This window comes from Lithobates pipiens, unplaced genomic scaffold (genome assembly GCF_037356315.1).
Source record: "Lithobates pipiens isolate NorthernLeopardFrog02 unplaced genomic scaffold, aLitPip1_a1.2 Scaffold_25, whole genome shotgun sequence".
Classification (NCBI taxonomy): domain Eukaryota; kingdom Metazoa; phylum Chordata; class Amphibia; order Anura; family Ranidae; genus Lithobates; species Lithobates pipiens.
In genome coordinates this window covers 166,618,434-166,632,363 of record NW_027507787.1, presented here as the reverse complement: position 1 = coordinate 166,632,363, position 13,930 = coordinate 166,618,434, and the positions used below count along the sequence as shown (strand labels likewise).

Here is a 13,930-nt window from a genome sequence, read left to right as displayed (position 1 = left end):
TGGCGTGTTCTACTTTTAGTGTAGTGTGTTGGTGCAACTCACAGATCCTCTGTCCTCGGTGCCGGAACGAAAAAGACCGACACGAGGAGAGATTACATCACCTCCTCTGCCTGTGTTTACATTACAGGAGAGGAAGTGATGTAATGCTGCCCATTCATTCGTCAGGAGCGATCGCGAGGGGGTGGCCATGAATGAATGGCCGCCCCCTCATCCCGGATCGCTCCTGCACGGAATCCGAGCGCCGCTGGCACCGGGGGGCCCGATCGGGCCCCCCACCCGCAGGAAGGCAGGGACGTACATGTACGCCCATATGCCTGCCCGTGCCATTCTGTCGACGTACATCGTCGTGCGGCGGTCGGCAAGTGGTTAATACAAGTTTACAATTTATTTTCTTTTAACCACTTCCCCCATTCCTGCCCAAACCAATTTTCAGCTTTCAGCGCTGTTGCATTTTGAATGACAATTGCTTGATCATGCAACACTGTACTCAAACAAAATTTTTATCATTTTATCCCACAAATAACGTTTTATTTTGGTGGTATTTGATCACCAATGGGTTTTTATTTTTTGCGCTACAAAAAAAAGTGATGGACTCCAATTAAGCTGCACTGACTGGCATTGATGAGACAGCATTGATGGGCATTGATAGGTGGCACTGATGGGCACTCATAGATGGCACAGATGGGCACTAATAGGTGGCCCTGGGTGCTGATAGGTGGCACTGATGGGCACTGATAGGTGGCAATGGTGGGGACTGATGAGCACTGATGGGTGAGAATCTTAAAGGAGGGAGGGTACTATTATTGACAAATAATTAGAATTTAGGATTTATTTTTAAAATTTGCCCTAGAAACAGTTTTTAAATAAGTTTGGTACATCTATCGATATTCAAAGAAGAAACAAATATAAGAAAACGTAATATCAAGAAACATATCACTGTTAACTGTAACTCTGAGGCCGCGTACACACGCGGGGACTGTTCGCCCAACTTTGTCCGTCCAACAGTTTCGGCAAACAGTCCGCTCAAACTTAGCATGGACGGACATGGCCACACACGACGGACGAACAGTTTGCTGAAACCGTGCGCGATGACGTGAACGGCACGTACGACGGGACGAAAAATACGACGTCCTATACACTGCATTATAGCTTTCGGCGTGAAAATCCTTTCTGAGCATGCGCGCAACTTTGTTTGACGAACAAGCCTACACACGAGCGGACTGTTCGCTGAAACAAGGTTTCAGCGGACAGTTTTACGGAATTTCCGAAAAACCTTGTCCGTCCAACTGTCCGCTGAAACTGTCCGCTGAAAGCCCACACACGAGCGGACTGTCCGCCCAAACACTGTTCAGCGGACAAAGTTGGGCGAACAGTCCGCGTGTGTGTACGCGGCCTAACACAATAGGGGTAATAACCAAGGGGAAAGCGAATATGTACATAGTGGATTGAGGAATGTTTCAGCCTTTATTCCAACAACAATGATAATCAGTAGCCAATATAAACATATTTAGGGCTATGCTTGAGAGTTATGTAGAAAATATGCACATAATGCCACGTACAGACGATCGGACATTCCGACAACAAAATCCTGGATTTATTTCAGACGGATGTTGGGTAAAATTTGTCTTGCATACACACGGTCACACAAATGTTGTCAGAGATGTTGAAAAACACGGTGACATACAACACGTACGACAAGCCAAGAAAAATGAAGTTCAATAGCCAGTGCGGCTCTTCTGCTTGATTCCAAGCCTGCGTGGAATTTTGTGCGTTAAAATTGTGTACGTGATCAGAATTTATGACAATGGATTTTGTTGTGGGAAAATTTGAGAACCAGCTCTCAAATTTTGTTTGTCAGAAATTCTGACAAAAAATTTCCGATCGTGTGTACGCAGCATTAGAGTTTTGCTTACCAGGGAGTAATAATTCCAAGTTGCTAAGGGGTGATAGTCGCAAAAACTCAGGTTTAGAATAAATAGATCTGAAACAAGTGTGCCTGATACATTTTCAATGACAAATGTAAAGGCCAACAGATAAGAATATTTTAACATGATAGCATTTTATTATTCCAGCATTATCTTCTAATCAATTAAATTGTTTATTACTTTTACAGAACAAGGGGGAAAGTAATGTTTAACCTGTTCTGCATCCACTTGTCAAAAATTATCCTGCTACCTGTTGAGCACAAAGCCACCTATAAATTTCACTCAATGTAATTTTTCACAAACTTTCAGAAATAAGTAGGCTTTGTTTGTAGTAGATCTTAGAGAAGAACCACCAGTGTTACTTAGAGGATTAAATCTTTGATTCACTTTTTCTGAAACTATTGGACAACTAGATATCTTTTTAATGTTATGGACAATGTAAAAGAAAACTATTATCTTGATTAATTCACCTGACCCTCAAAGTGGAGTTTCAACTCCAAGTGATGGCAAACATCAAGACAAGACGATAGTATCTGAGCAGGTTACCATCATGATGTAGCCACAAGCTCAGGTACTACTTTTACTTAATAATCTCACCTGGCTGGGACATCCAAGTGACAATAGATCCTAGATATTATCATCAAGGGTTCCACATTGCAGGCCACATGAACCAATCAAGATACATGCTTTCTGTGGCTCTGATTATAATTCTCTTCAATAAGGTCCCTTATGATATCATTTAATGAGTTCTAAAAAAAAGTGAAACAAAAATGTGTTGCTCTGGATAACACAAATGGTCTTTCTTCTTGATCTTCTTCAAATTAAGCCCACTTACTTCTACAAGTTTGTAAAAGATGACTTTAAGTGTTTTTTATAGGTGTTCCCTAGGTAATGGGATAGCTTTGGAGCAGTAGACCCAGAATGGGTCAAATATTGCTTAATACTTTATTCTGTAAAAGTGATAACCGTCTTTATAGATAATAAGATGTTGTTATATTAAAACAAATTGGCCTTTAAAGAAGTGAAATCGAATAGTGTGGAAAAAATACTGAATTATCAATATTTAAAAAAATGACTAACCTTACCGATGGTGGAGGTTGCTGATAGTGTGAAAAAAACATGCAGATAAAACTGTGTATACATTAAACTGAACATTCCTTATTGACACAGCTGGCCAGTGTACAGGTGAGGAGAATGAGGGGGGGTCCTGGTAAAACATATAAATACCTACATTATTAGCAACAAATTTTCACTGGCAAAATCAACACCATGAAACTCCTTCTGATTTGTGTGCTCCTCGGAGCAGCTGGTGAGTATGCATTGTATATAACACTTTGAATGTAGTGAGTGTGCAGATTGTATAATAGTGTAAATTTGCTGTCCCCTCAAAATAACTCAACACACAGTCATTAATGTTTAAACCCTTTATTAGTTTTGTTGCCCTTCTCTGGACTCTCTCCAGTTGCAGCACATCTTTCCTGAGTACTGGTGCCCAGAACTGGATGGCATACTCCAGGTGAGGCTGAACCAGAGTCTTGTAAAGCGGGAGAAATATTGTTTTATCCCTGGAGTTAATCCCCCTTTTAATGCATGCCAATATTCTGTTTGCTTTGCTTGCAACAGCTTGGCATTGCATGCCATTGCTGAGCCTGTCATCTACTAGGACCCCCAGGTACATTTCCATCCTAGATTCCCACAGAGGTTCTCCCCCCAGTGAGTGGATTGCATTCATATTGTTATGACCCAAATGCATTATTTTAAATTTTTCTACATTAAACATCATTTGCCACGTAGCTGCCCACCCCATTAATTTGTTCGGATTTTCTTGCAAGGTTTCCATATACTGCGGAGAAGTTATTGCCCTGCTTAGCTTAGTATTGTCTGCGAATACAGAGATTGAGCTGTTTATCCCATCCTCCAGGTCGTTTATGAATAAATTAAATAGGATTGGTCAAAGGACAGAACCCTGGGGTACATGACTTTCCAACCCAGACCATTCCAAGTACTCCTCATTTATCACTACCCTCTGAACTCATCCCTGTAGCCAGTTTTTAATCAATGTACTCACCCTACAGTCCATGCTAATGGACCTTACTTTGTACAGTAAACATTTATGGGGAACTGTATCAAATGCTTTTGCAAAATCAAGATACACCATGTCTATGGGCCTTCCTTTATCTAGATGGCAGCTCACCTCCTCTTAGAAGGTTAATAGATTGATTTGGCAAGAACAAATCTTGCTGAATCCATTCTGATTACTGCTAATGATACCGTTGTCATTAATAAAATCTTGTATATAGCCCTTATCACCCCCTCTAAAGCCTCATACACAATATCAGATTTTCTGCAGATTTTTTCCTTCAGATTTACAAAAACCATATAATATGAGGTCAAACCTTAGGAGTTTCAATTTGTATGCAATCAGGCAGGCCCTTGCACTACATGGTTTTGGTAAATCTGAAGACAAAAATCAGCAGAAAATCTGATAGTGTGTATGGGGTTTAAGAGATTGCATACAATTATTGTTAGGCTAACTGGTCTGTAATTCCCAGGGATGTATCTTGGCCCTTTTTTAAATATTGGTGCTACATTGGCTTTTCTGTACCATTCCAGTCAGTAGACTGTTTGTAAAAATTAGGAACATTGGTCTGGCAATTACTTGACTGAGTTCCTTAACCTCCCTGGTGGTATGATTATTTCAGATTTTAGGTGCTGAAAGCGGTACCATTATTTTGCATGGAAATTTGACGTTTCATATTGTAGTCCTGTAATTCTTAGGAATAACTCACTTAAATCTGTCCAAACCAGAGTCTAGTAGACATCCCGAGTATGATAAAGTTTGAAAAATGAAATCATAGATTATAATATAATAAATAACTATAAATAATTATACCAAATAATAATATAACAATAATAAAAAAATATTCAATAATGTAATCAAATCAAAAACACTGAAATTTGTTGTTTCAGAATTGTCACTGTCATTACTTTTCAGTATTTGATGACGAATCTCCCCACAAATCGCTATCGCTCAATTCTGCGAGTGATTCTAATTTATTATCGCTGTTTTCTAGCTGGTCTAAAACCATTTTTGATGTAAAAGGACAGTTTTGGTTGCTATGGACAATCTCCAGTTTCCAGGCATAAAGAACAGTTTTTATTATATAAAACTGCATGCAGGACACTGGACAGACCACTAGGGACAAAGGGGATGTGAAATAATTACATACAGCAATGTAATCTGTAAGATTACATTATACTGTATGTAATGTGTGTGTTTCACTTTTTGAATTTGGCGCCGTTCTCCGTCGCAACGCTCGCAGGGAATGGAGCTCGGCTCCGTGATAGATCAAGCAGAGGGCGGCTCGCTCGTACAGCGCGGGGACATCGCTGGATCCAGGGGACAAGGTAAGTAACCTCTCCCTGGATTCAGCGATGCGGTTCCGAGTCTGGCTTGGGGTTACCCCTAATGGTACAAAATTTTCATCCCGAGCCAGACTCGGGAATACAGCCAGGGGGGTTAAGGACCCTCGGGTGCAAGGCATCTGGTCTCAGTGACTTATTAATGTTACGTTTTTCAAGTATATTTCTAATTCTGTTAGCCATGAGGGTGCTTCCTGTGAGGTGTTATGAAGATACATTTTGCAGTTTTGGTTACTGAAGCCCCCCGATTCCCTTGTAAAGACTGAGGAGAAGAACAAATGGAATATCTTCGCCATCTCTCCATCCTTAGTAACTAGATTCCCTTCATCATTCTTTATAGGATCAATATGATCTAACCTGTTTCTTACTATTTATGTACCTAAAGAATTTCTTAGGATCTTAGGACTATGTGCCTTTCATGTTCTATGTTAACCGCCCTGATTGCAGCCTTACATTTTTGGTGGCATTCTTTGTAAAGTTGGAAGTGCGGATGATGGTCCCTCAGCCTTGTTTTTTTTTGGCCTTCTCCTTAGCTTTTATATGCATTCTTACATTGGAGTTAAGCCACCCAGAATTTGTATTAGCTATTTTAAATGTATTTGCCATTGGGATGCACTGGCTAATACCCTTATTTAATATACTCTTAAAGCATACCAATTTTTTCTCTGTGTTCTGTGTTCCTAAGATTTTATCCCATTTAGTATCTTCTAGCAAGGATCGTCTTTTAGGGAAGTTGGCTCCTTTGAAATGCAGTGTCTTTGTATTCCCCTTATGTTTCCTATTTGTGTGATTTATACTAAAACGAATTGACCTGTGATCGCTTTTTCCTAAATTGCCCCGTATTTGCACATCCCTGATTAGGTCTGTATTGCTGGTAATTAGTAGGTCTAGTAACGCTTTGTTTCTAGTTGGTGCATTTACCATCTGACCCATGAAATTGTCCTGCAAGACATTTAGGACCTGGTGAGCCTTAGATGAATGTGCGGTTCTTCCACCCAGTATAAGTCTGGATAACTAAAATCCTCCCTTATAATGACACTTCCCATCCTTGGTGCTAATCCAAATCATGATAGTAGGTCAGTCTCTACCTCCTCCCTCTAATTAGGGGGCCTAAAGCATAATCCCAGTATTACTTTCCCCTTAGTTTCCTCCTTTGTAGCTCTACTCATAAGGATTCCACCTCCTCCCTTGCTCGATTAATGATGTTGTCTCTCACATTCACTTGTACATCATTTTTGATTTACAGGCATACCCTTGAATGGTTGTCAGCCAATCATGAGAGCTGTTGAACCAAGTCTCTAAAATTCCTACAAAATCAAATTCCTTCTCGTACAACAGTAGCTCTAGTTCTCCCAAATTATCTGCCAGACTCCTGGCATCGGTGAAAAGGGCACATAGTTTAGACTGGTCGCAGACTATCTTCTTATTGGGTATTCTGAGTTTTCAAATAGGACTTGTTACTGGACTTACCTCGGGTTGAGGTACTTTAGTCAACCTACCACTAATGTCCCCAATACTACCCCCCATCGCCTAGTTTAAAAGCCCCTCTAATTTTTCAGCCATTTTCACTCTCAACAGCTCAGCATTTATCTTTGAGAAATAGACGTATGGGTGCTGCCAGCATTGCTGCAGAGGTTAAGGGATGGGGGGGTCGGCTTGTCAGTGCTCAGACCATACGCCACACACTGCATCAAATTGATCTGCATGGCTGGCATCCCAGAAGGAAGCCTCTTCTAAAGAAGATGCACAAGAAAGCCTGCAAACAGTTTGCTGAAGACAAGCAGACTAAGGACATGGATTACTGGAACCATGTACTATGGTCTGATGAAACCAAGAAAAACATATTTGGTTCAGATGGTGTCAAGCGTGCGTGGCAGCAACCAGGTGAGGAGTACAAAGACAAGTGTGTCTTGACTACAGTCAAGTCAAGCATGGTTATGGCAGTGTCATGGTCTGGGGTTGCATGAGCGCTGCCGGCACTGGGGAGCTACAGTTCATTGAGGAAACATGAATGCCAACATGTAGAGTCTTTTCACACTTGCAGTGCCCAGGCATCAGCAGTAACCCCTGCCACTGGCCAAAAAAGGGTTAAAAGCACTGGCAAAGCACCGCTGCAGCTGCACTTTGCATGTGCTTCTGCAGCACTACCCATTGGGCAGGGGGCTTTAGGAGTGGTGTATACATTTTTTTGATGTCCTGCCAGCGCACCGCTCCAGTGTGAGTAAAAGGAGATGCGCTTTGCAGGGGCTATTTTTAGTGCTATAGTGGCTGTAAAGTGCCTCCGTGTGAAAAGGGTCTTACTGTGACATACTGAAGCAGAATATTATCCCCTCCCTTTGAAGACTGGGCCGCAGGGCAGTATTCTAACATGATAACGACCCCAAACACACTTCCACACAAGATGACCACTGCCTTGCTAAAGAAACTGAGGGTAAAGATGATGGACTGGACAAACATGTCTCAAGACCTAAACCCTATTGAGCATTTGTGGGGCATCCTCAAACGGAAGGTGGAGGAGCGCAAGGTCTCTAACATCCACCAGCTCCGTGATGTTATCGTGAGGGGTGGAAGAGGACTCCAGTGGCAACCTGTGAAGCTGTGGTGAACTCCATGTCCAAGAGTGTTAAGACAGTGCATGAAAATAATGGTGGCCACACAAAATTTGGACATTTTCACTTGGCGATGTACTCACTTTTGTTGCCAGTGATTTAGACATTAATGGCTGTGTGTTGAGTTTTTTTGAGGGGGACAGCAATTTTACACTGTTATACAAGCTGTGCACTCACTACTTTACAATGTAGCAAAGTGTAATTTCTTCAGTGTTGTCACAAAAATGTGAGGGGTGTACTCACTTTTGGGAGATACTGTATGTGTAAATAGCACATGTTGTGTTTTACAGCTGCCTTGGATGATGACAAGATCGTCGGAGGATATACCTGTGGGGCCTACTCTCAGCCCTGGCAGGTATCTCTGAACTCCGGATATCACTTCTGTGGTGGATCCCTCCTCAACTCCCTGTGGGTGGTCTCTGCTGCTCACTGCTACAAGGCGTAAGTGCACTTTTTATGACTGCACTTTTTATTGGAATAGTTACGAGGCATTGAAAAAAGTAGTATCTATTATTCAGAGCTTTTACCAGCTGGTTGACCAGCAAATTGGCATGTTAAATGGATGGTTGGTTGGACATGGGGTGGGTCAGCAGGAGATCCCTTGGGATGGTAATTCCCTTATTAGTGAAGAATCTATTTATAAAGTGCAGTCAAATTAAACACAAATTGTTTGGTGCTCCCAATCTCTTGCTAACATATAGATCCCGTGTAAAATCCAACTCAGATATACATAGATGATTTGAAAATAAAAATATTGTGTTCCTAACAATAATTAAGCTAGAACAATGAAACTATGTAAAAATTACCATACCAAAGATTCAGCTGTAATGATTACTTTAATCATTAAACTCTTTCTCCAGATATTTTGTATTATGCCTTGTACACACGGAAATTCCATCAGAAAAGGTCAGATTGGATTATATTGTCGGAAAATCCGATCTTGTGTGGGCTCAGACTTTTTCCATCAGAAATTCAGACGGAAAAAATTTCAGAACAGGATCTCAAATTTTCCGTCAAAAAAATGCGATCAGACTTTTTCCGATCGTTTGTAGAGAATCCCGATTGGACAAAGTGCCACGCTTGCTCTGATCAAATTACCAGACCAATGCTATTGGCTACTGCCTCAACGTAGTCCCGTCGTAACAAACGAATGTCATCACGTTCCGAACGATCACATTTTCCAACAACTTTGTCCGACCGTGTGGATGCAACACCAGTTTAGGACAAAATCTGTCAGAAAAAATGAGACAAATTTTGTGGTCGGAATGTCCGACCGTGTGTATGGGGCATTATTTTGAATAGATTGGGGATGAGTCATAAATGCTACCAAGTGTTATTTATTCCTGTGACCCCCTTTTGAGTTTTTCCCTCACTTCTTATCCATGTAATATGGGGTACATTACTAGAAAGCCTCCCCCAATCTACTAGAATATCATTTTGTTTGTGTGTCCATTGGAAACAATTTTATACCACTTCCTGTCTTGAAGTGAGGATAAATCTCCCCAATAGAAAGACAGGCCTTTGATAGAGGCTCTATTCCTTTCCTGCTCTATACCAACCAAAAGTAAATGTTTTCAGTACCTAAAACAACTGTACTTCACTCTTGGAACTAAAGGTGAGTGTACCAACCACTAGTGGTACACGCACCATACTAAGCAAACCTACACTGCTGCTCAGATTGAAATAAATTAACTGGCTTCTATCCAGAATTCCTTTGTTTAAGATGCAAATGTATACTGATTTATTTGTCTCTATACAGGAGCATGCAAGTCAGACTCGGAGAGCACAACATCGCTGTCTCTGAGGGCACTGAGCAGTTCATCAACTCTGCCAAGGTCATCAGAAATTCCGCATACAACTCCAGAACCCTGGACAATGACATCATGTTGGTCAAGCTGGCCTCTCCCGCCACCCTCAACTCCTACGTCAAGAGCGTGCCTCTGCCCACTGGTTGTGCTGCTGCCGGCACAAACTGTGTGATCTCCGGATGGGGAAATACCCTTAGCAGTGGAAGTAAGTCAACATCACTGTAACATCATATATTACTGATATTAAATGAGGTTAAGCTTCTCAGGTAAATTTGTCATGATTAGAACATTTAGGCAAAATTTAAGCATGAAACCGCTGCTCACCATAGATGATCCCGGTATGAATCATAGGGGTTATTAAACCCCAGGGGGTGGGATAAAACACGTCAGGGGCATGGCCCAAGTAGCGGCATTAACTAAGGCTATCACATGTATACATCCACACCAGTTGCTAAGATGAGAGACAAATGGGGCTCTACACCTCAACCTGGAGCTGCACCACCAAGCACTAATAGGTTTATTTAGGCTAAATAAATCCTTTGAGGAACAAATCCCAAAAACACTAGTTCTAGGCATTTAAAAACAAATTGAGCATGTCTCTACCCCTCCAGCAATGAAGGATCCAGTGCTTGTTTTGTCAGATGGTGGAATAACACAAAGTAATGTTTATCTTAATTCAGAGTCCCACTATCTTTTTCCATGAGGTTATGACTGTGGGACCATTCCTCCAAAGCCTCTTTTCTTGCCAGTTCTCTGAATGATCTTGCCCCTGCCCCTCTTGCTGAGTTCATCACGTACAGTGCAGAACTACCCTAATGATCAGTGGCCATGTCATTGGGGTGGCTGCTGGAGAGAGTACCCCACCACATTGCTGTAGGACCAGGTAAGATAGTTATTACTCTGTATTATTCCATCCCCTATACTGTAATAGAAATTGAGCACTGGATCCATCATGAGCTGGGAGGGGGCAATTTTAGTCAGACTTTACTGAAGAAAAAATAAAAAATAAAGTAGAAAAACAATAAGAAATACATTCTGAAATGCTTTTGAAACTTGTAACAAGTGTCCCCTTTGGGAGATTTCCCTTTTTCCTGTTCTGTAAGCCCTTGTACACACGGTTGGACATTCTGATAACAAAATCCGTTGGATTTTGTCCGAAACCGGTGTTGCATACACACGGTTGGACAAAGTTGTCGGAAAATCCGATCGTTCTGAACGTGATGACGTTATTTCGTTACGACGGGACTACGTTCAGGCTAGTAGCCAATAGCTTTGGTCTAGGAATTTGATCTGAGCATGCGTGGCACTTTGTCCGCTCAGAATTCTGTACACACAATCGGACGAAGTCCGATCGGATCATGTTGTCGGAAAGTTTTATAGCCCAGCTCTAAAACTTTGTCCGTCGGATATTCTGATGGAAACAGTCCAATGGAGCCCACACACAGTCGGATTATCCAACAACGCTGTCCGATCGGACATTTTTTGTCGGAATGCCCGACCGTGTGTACAAGGGCTAAGCCATTCAAAATGTTGCATTTCTCACCATTTTCAGTCCCAGTGACAATGGTCTTCAGGACAAATAAAGAGGGGGAGCGAGAACACAAGCAGCAATAAAACCTGAAGAATGTTTTATTCCCCCACTACTTCTTTTTAACTGAAAATACACACAGGCCTCTATAACTGGAAGAGGGGTGGGGTGATGAGTCAGCTATATATGTTTAATCTCATTTTCTAATTAAAGGTATTCAAAATATAGGCTGTATAAATTATTCACAACATAATTTCCCTTCCAACACTAATGCCACCAGCCACTAATGGACTTTATTGTGACTACACGAGATACACAATTAAAATTAACAAGTTTATTATAGTTCACATAAAACAACAGAAAACACCATACAATACTAGGAACAAACGTAGAGTCCCCAGAAGTCGAATATACTTATCAATACCGAATCCTAGCTTTAAAAGCAGAACACCTATAATATTTTATATATGTAAATTGTAAGTAGGCAGTTTCACAAATAAGCTTGTCCAAATCCAGATGACAAAAGCACAAAATAGTTGCAATTCACCATAGTAAAGAGCTGCAATATATCCACATAAGCACCATCTGCTGTCTGCAATTGGTAAATGTTTCCCTGACTAAAAATGTATAATGAATGTTTTTTACTTTTTTTTCCACCCACATGATTTGTTCTTTCTCCTTTTGTCTCCAGACAATATTTTATTAACTGTCATTTGTTTTCAATTGCAGCCAGCATGCCTAACCTCCTGCAGTGTGTGAATGCCCCCATCCTGACTTCCACCCAGTGCAGCAATGCCTACCCCGGAGAGATTACCGGCAACATGATCTGCGTTGGCTACCTGGAGGGAGGCAAGGATTCCTGCCAGGTAATTGCCACCCCTTTTTTTAATTTTTGTATATATATAAAGTTGTACTGTTCAAATAAATGTGTCATCTCAAACTACTAGTAGTTTTCATAGGCTTAGAAATTAGTTTTTTTTTTTTTTTTTTAATTAGTTTAAATGTAAAAAAAAACAATTCAATGTATAAATTATAGTCCAAATGTTCAGGAGAATTTTTGAAATGAGATTAAAGATATTTCTTCCTAAGTAAATGCATAGTAAAACAGATATTGTTTAGCAATATTTCATAGTAGTTGGAAAAACAACTAATAAAGTTATGGCAATATAGAAAAAATAGCATCTTAATGTATAACTGAACCCAATAAATAATATGTAATGGGGTTCACTTACTAAAACTGGAGAGTGCAAAATCTTGTGCAGCCCTGCATAAAAAAAAAAAACAGCTTCAAGCTGAAGTTAGAAGTTTATTGGCTACCATGCACAGCTGCATTCTCCAGTTTTAGTAAATCAGCCCCAATATCTTTTAGCTTACCAGTCCAAAGGTATGGTAGCTGCATTATTCTTATCATTTTCAGGTTAAGAATTATTTTTTTATTTTTTTATTTTTTTTTAGCAAATATAGAAATTAACAGTTGATCCTGCCAAACATGTAATAGCAAAGGTAGACCTGCTTGAAATCCAGCCTTGGTGGCTACCATGGCTCCTTCCATAGATACAGGGGAGGTAAAGAGTTTAGCCACCCAGGGACAGGAAGGGTGTCATTCCTGATAGAAATATAAATTAACTAGCCTGAAAAAATGAAAACCAACACAGCCACTACATCTAAATACTTTTATTACAGTAAATTACCCAAAGCTCTAAAAAAATATTTTTCTATTTTTCAGGGTGACTCTGGTGGCCCTGTGGTGTGTAACGGACAGCTCCAGGGTATTGTCTCCTGGGGATATGGTTGTGCCCTGAGGAACTACCCCGGTGTCTACACCAAGGTCTGCAACTACAACTCCTGGATCGCCAGCACTCAGGCTGCCAACTGAACTTTCAACTGAAAGACTTATTCAGATCATTGTATTCTTTGCTTCTAGAATACATCAAATGATGTGCTAGACTCAGACTTTACACCTACATTCTGTAATGACTGAATAAATCAATTTCTTGTTAAAAATGTGTTTTGTTCATTGTATATATTACTGCAATTATTGGTTCTCCATTTGCTGCTCATCTTGGCTACAGAATTTGGGTTACAAAAAAACAAACCCTGTACAAGTATACATTAATACAAGGGTAGTTCATGGGGGGGGGCAAAGCAAAAAAAATAAATTAATAATATAGCATATACAATTCCTACTCAAGCCAATTTTTAATTGAATGTTATTAAAAAATACTTTTCCTGTCCAATCTGTAGCTGCTCTAATTTTCTGTAAAATTCAGTGCAATATGGCATCTGGAGGCCTTTTATAAACAGTTGGTGTACAGAACTTCCATAGAAATATAATTTCCTGCTTGTGATCAGCTCACAAATTGTTTGAGACTTTGCATTTAGATTTGTATTAAGTTCGATTTTCAGCATCCTCTGCAATAAAAATGATTTTTGGTGAGCTACTCCTTAAAGCGGAGCTCCACCCTAAAGTTGAGCTTCCGCTCATTGGAACCCTCCATCCCCTCCGGCGCCACAATTGGCACCTTTCAGGGGGGAGGGGGGTGCGGGTACCTGTACAGAACAGGTATCTGCACCCACTTCCGGCATAGATATCCGCAGAATCTATGCCCCTTTCCGCAGAATCGGCGCCCCTTTCCG

The 13,930-nt window shown here is 40.7% G+C and overlaps 1 protein-coding gene across 1 annotated transcript; it reads left to right on the top strand.

The window, feature by feature from the left end:
- Positions 1-3,105: 3,105 nt before the first annotated feature.
- Positions 3,106-13,297, top strand: LOC143930613 (trypsin-like). Its single transcript, XM_077455109.1, has 5 exons — positions 3,106-3,234; positions 8,248-8,398; positions 9,717-9,970; positions 12,023-12,159; positions 13,020-13,297. The coding sequence occupies exons 1-5, from the start codon at positions 3,195-3,197 to the stop codon at positions 13,167-13,169; spliced, it is 732 nt and encodes a 243-aa protein (XP_077311235.1). The 5' UTR covers positions 3,106-3,194; the 3' UTR covers positions 13,170-13,297.
- The last annotated feature ends 633 nt before the right edge of the window (positions 13,298-13,930 follow it).

What these genes read in the sequence shown, in the direction of transcription:
- LOC143930613 (XM_077455109.1), top strand. Translation starts at nt 3,195, where the DNA reads ATGAAACTCCTTCTGATTTGTGTGCTCCTCGGAGCAGCTG. An exon ending in TGTGCTCCTCGGAGCAGCTG is followed by an intron (nt 3,235 to 8,247) that starts GTGAGTATGCAT and finishes TGTGTTTTACAG; the next exon opens with CTGCCTTGGATGATGACAAG. An exon ending in GAGGCAAGGATTCCTGCCAG is followed by an intron (nt 12,160 to 13,019) that starts GTAATTGCCACC and finishes TCTATTTTTCAG; the next exon opens with GGTGACTCTGGTGGCCCTGT.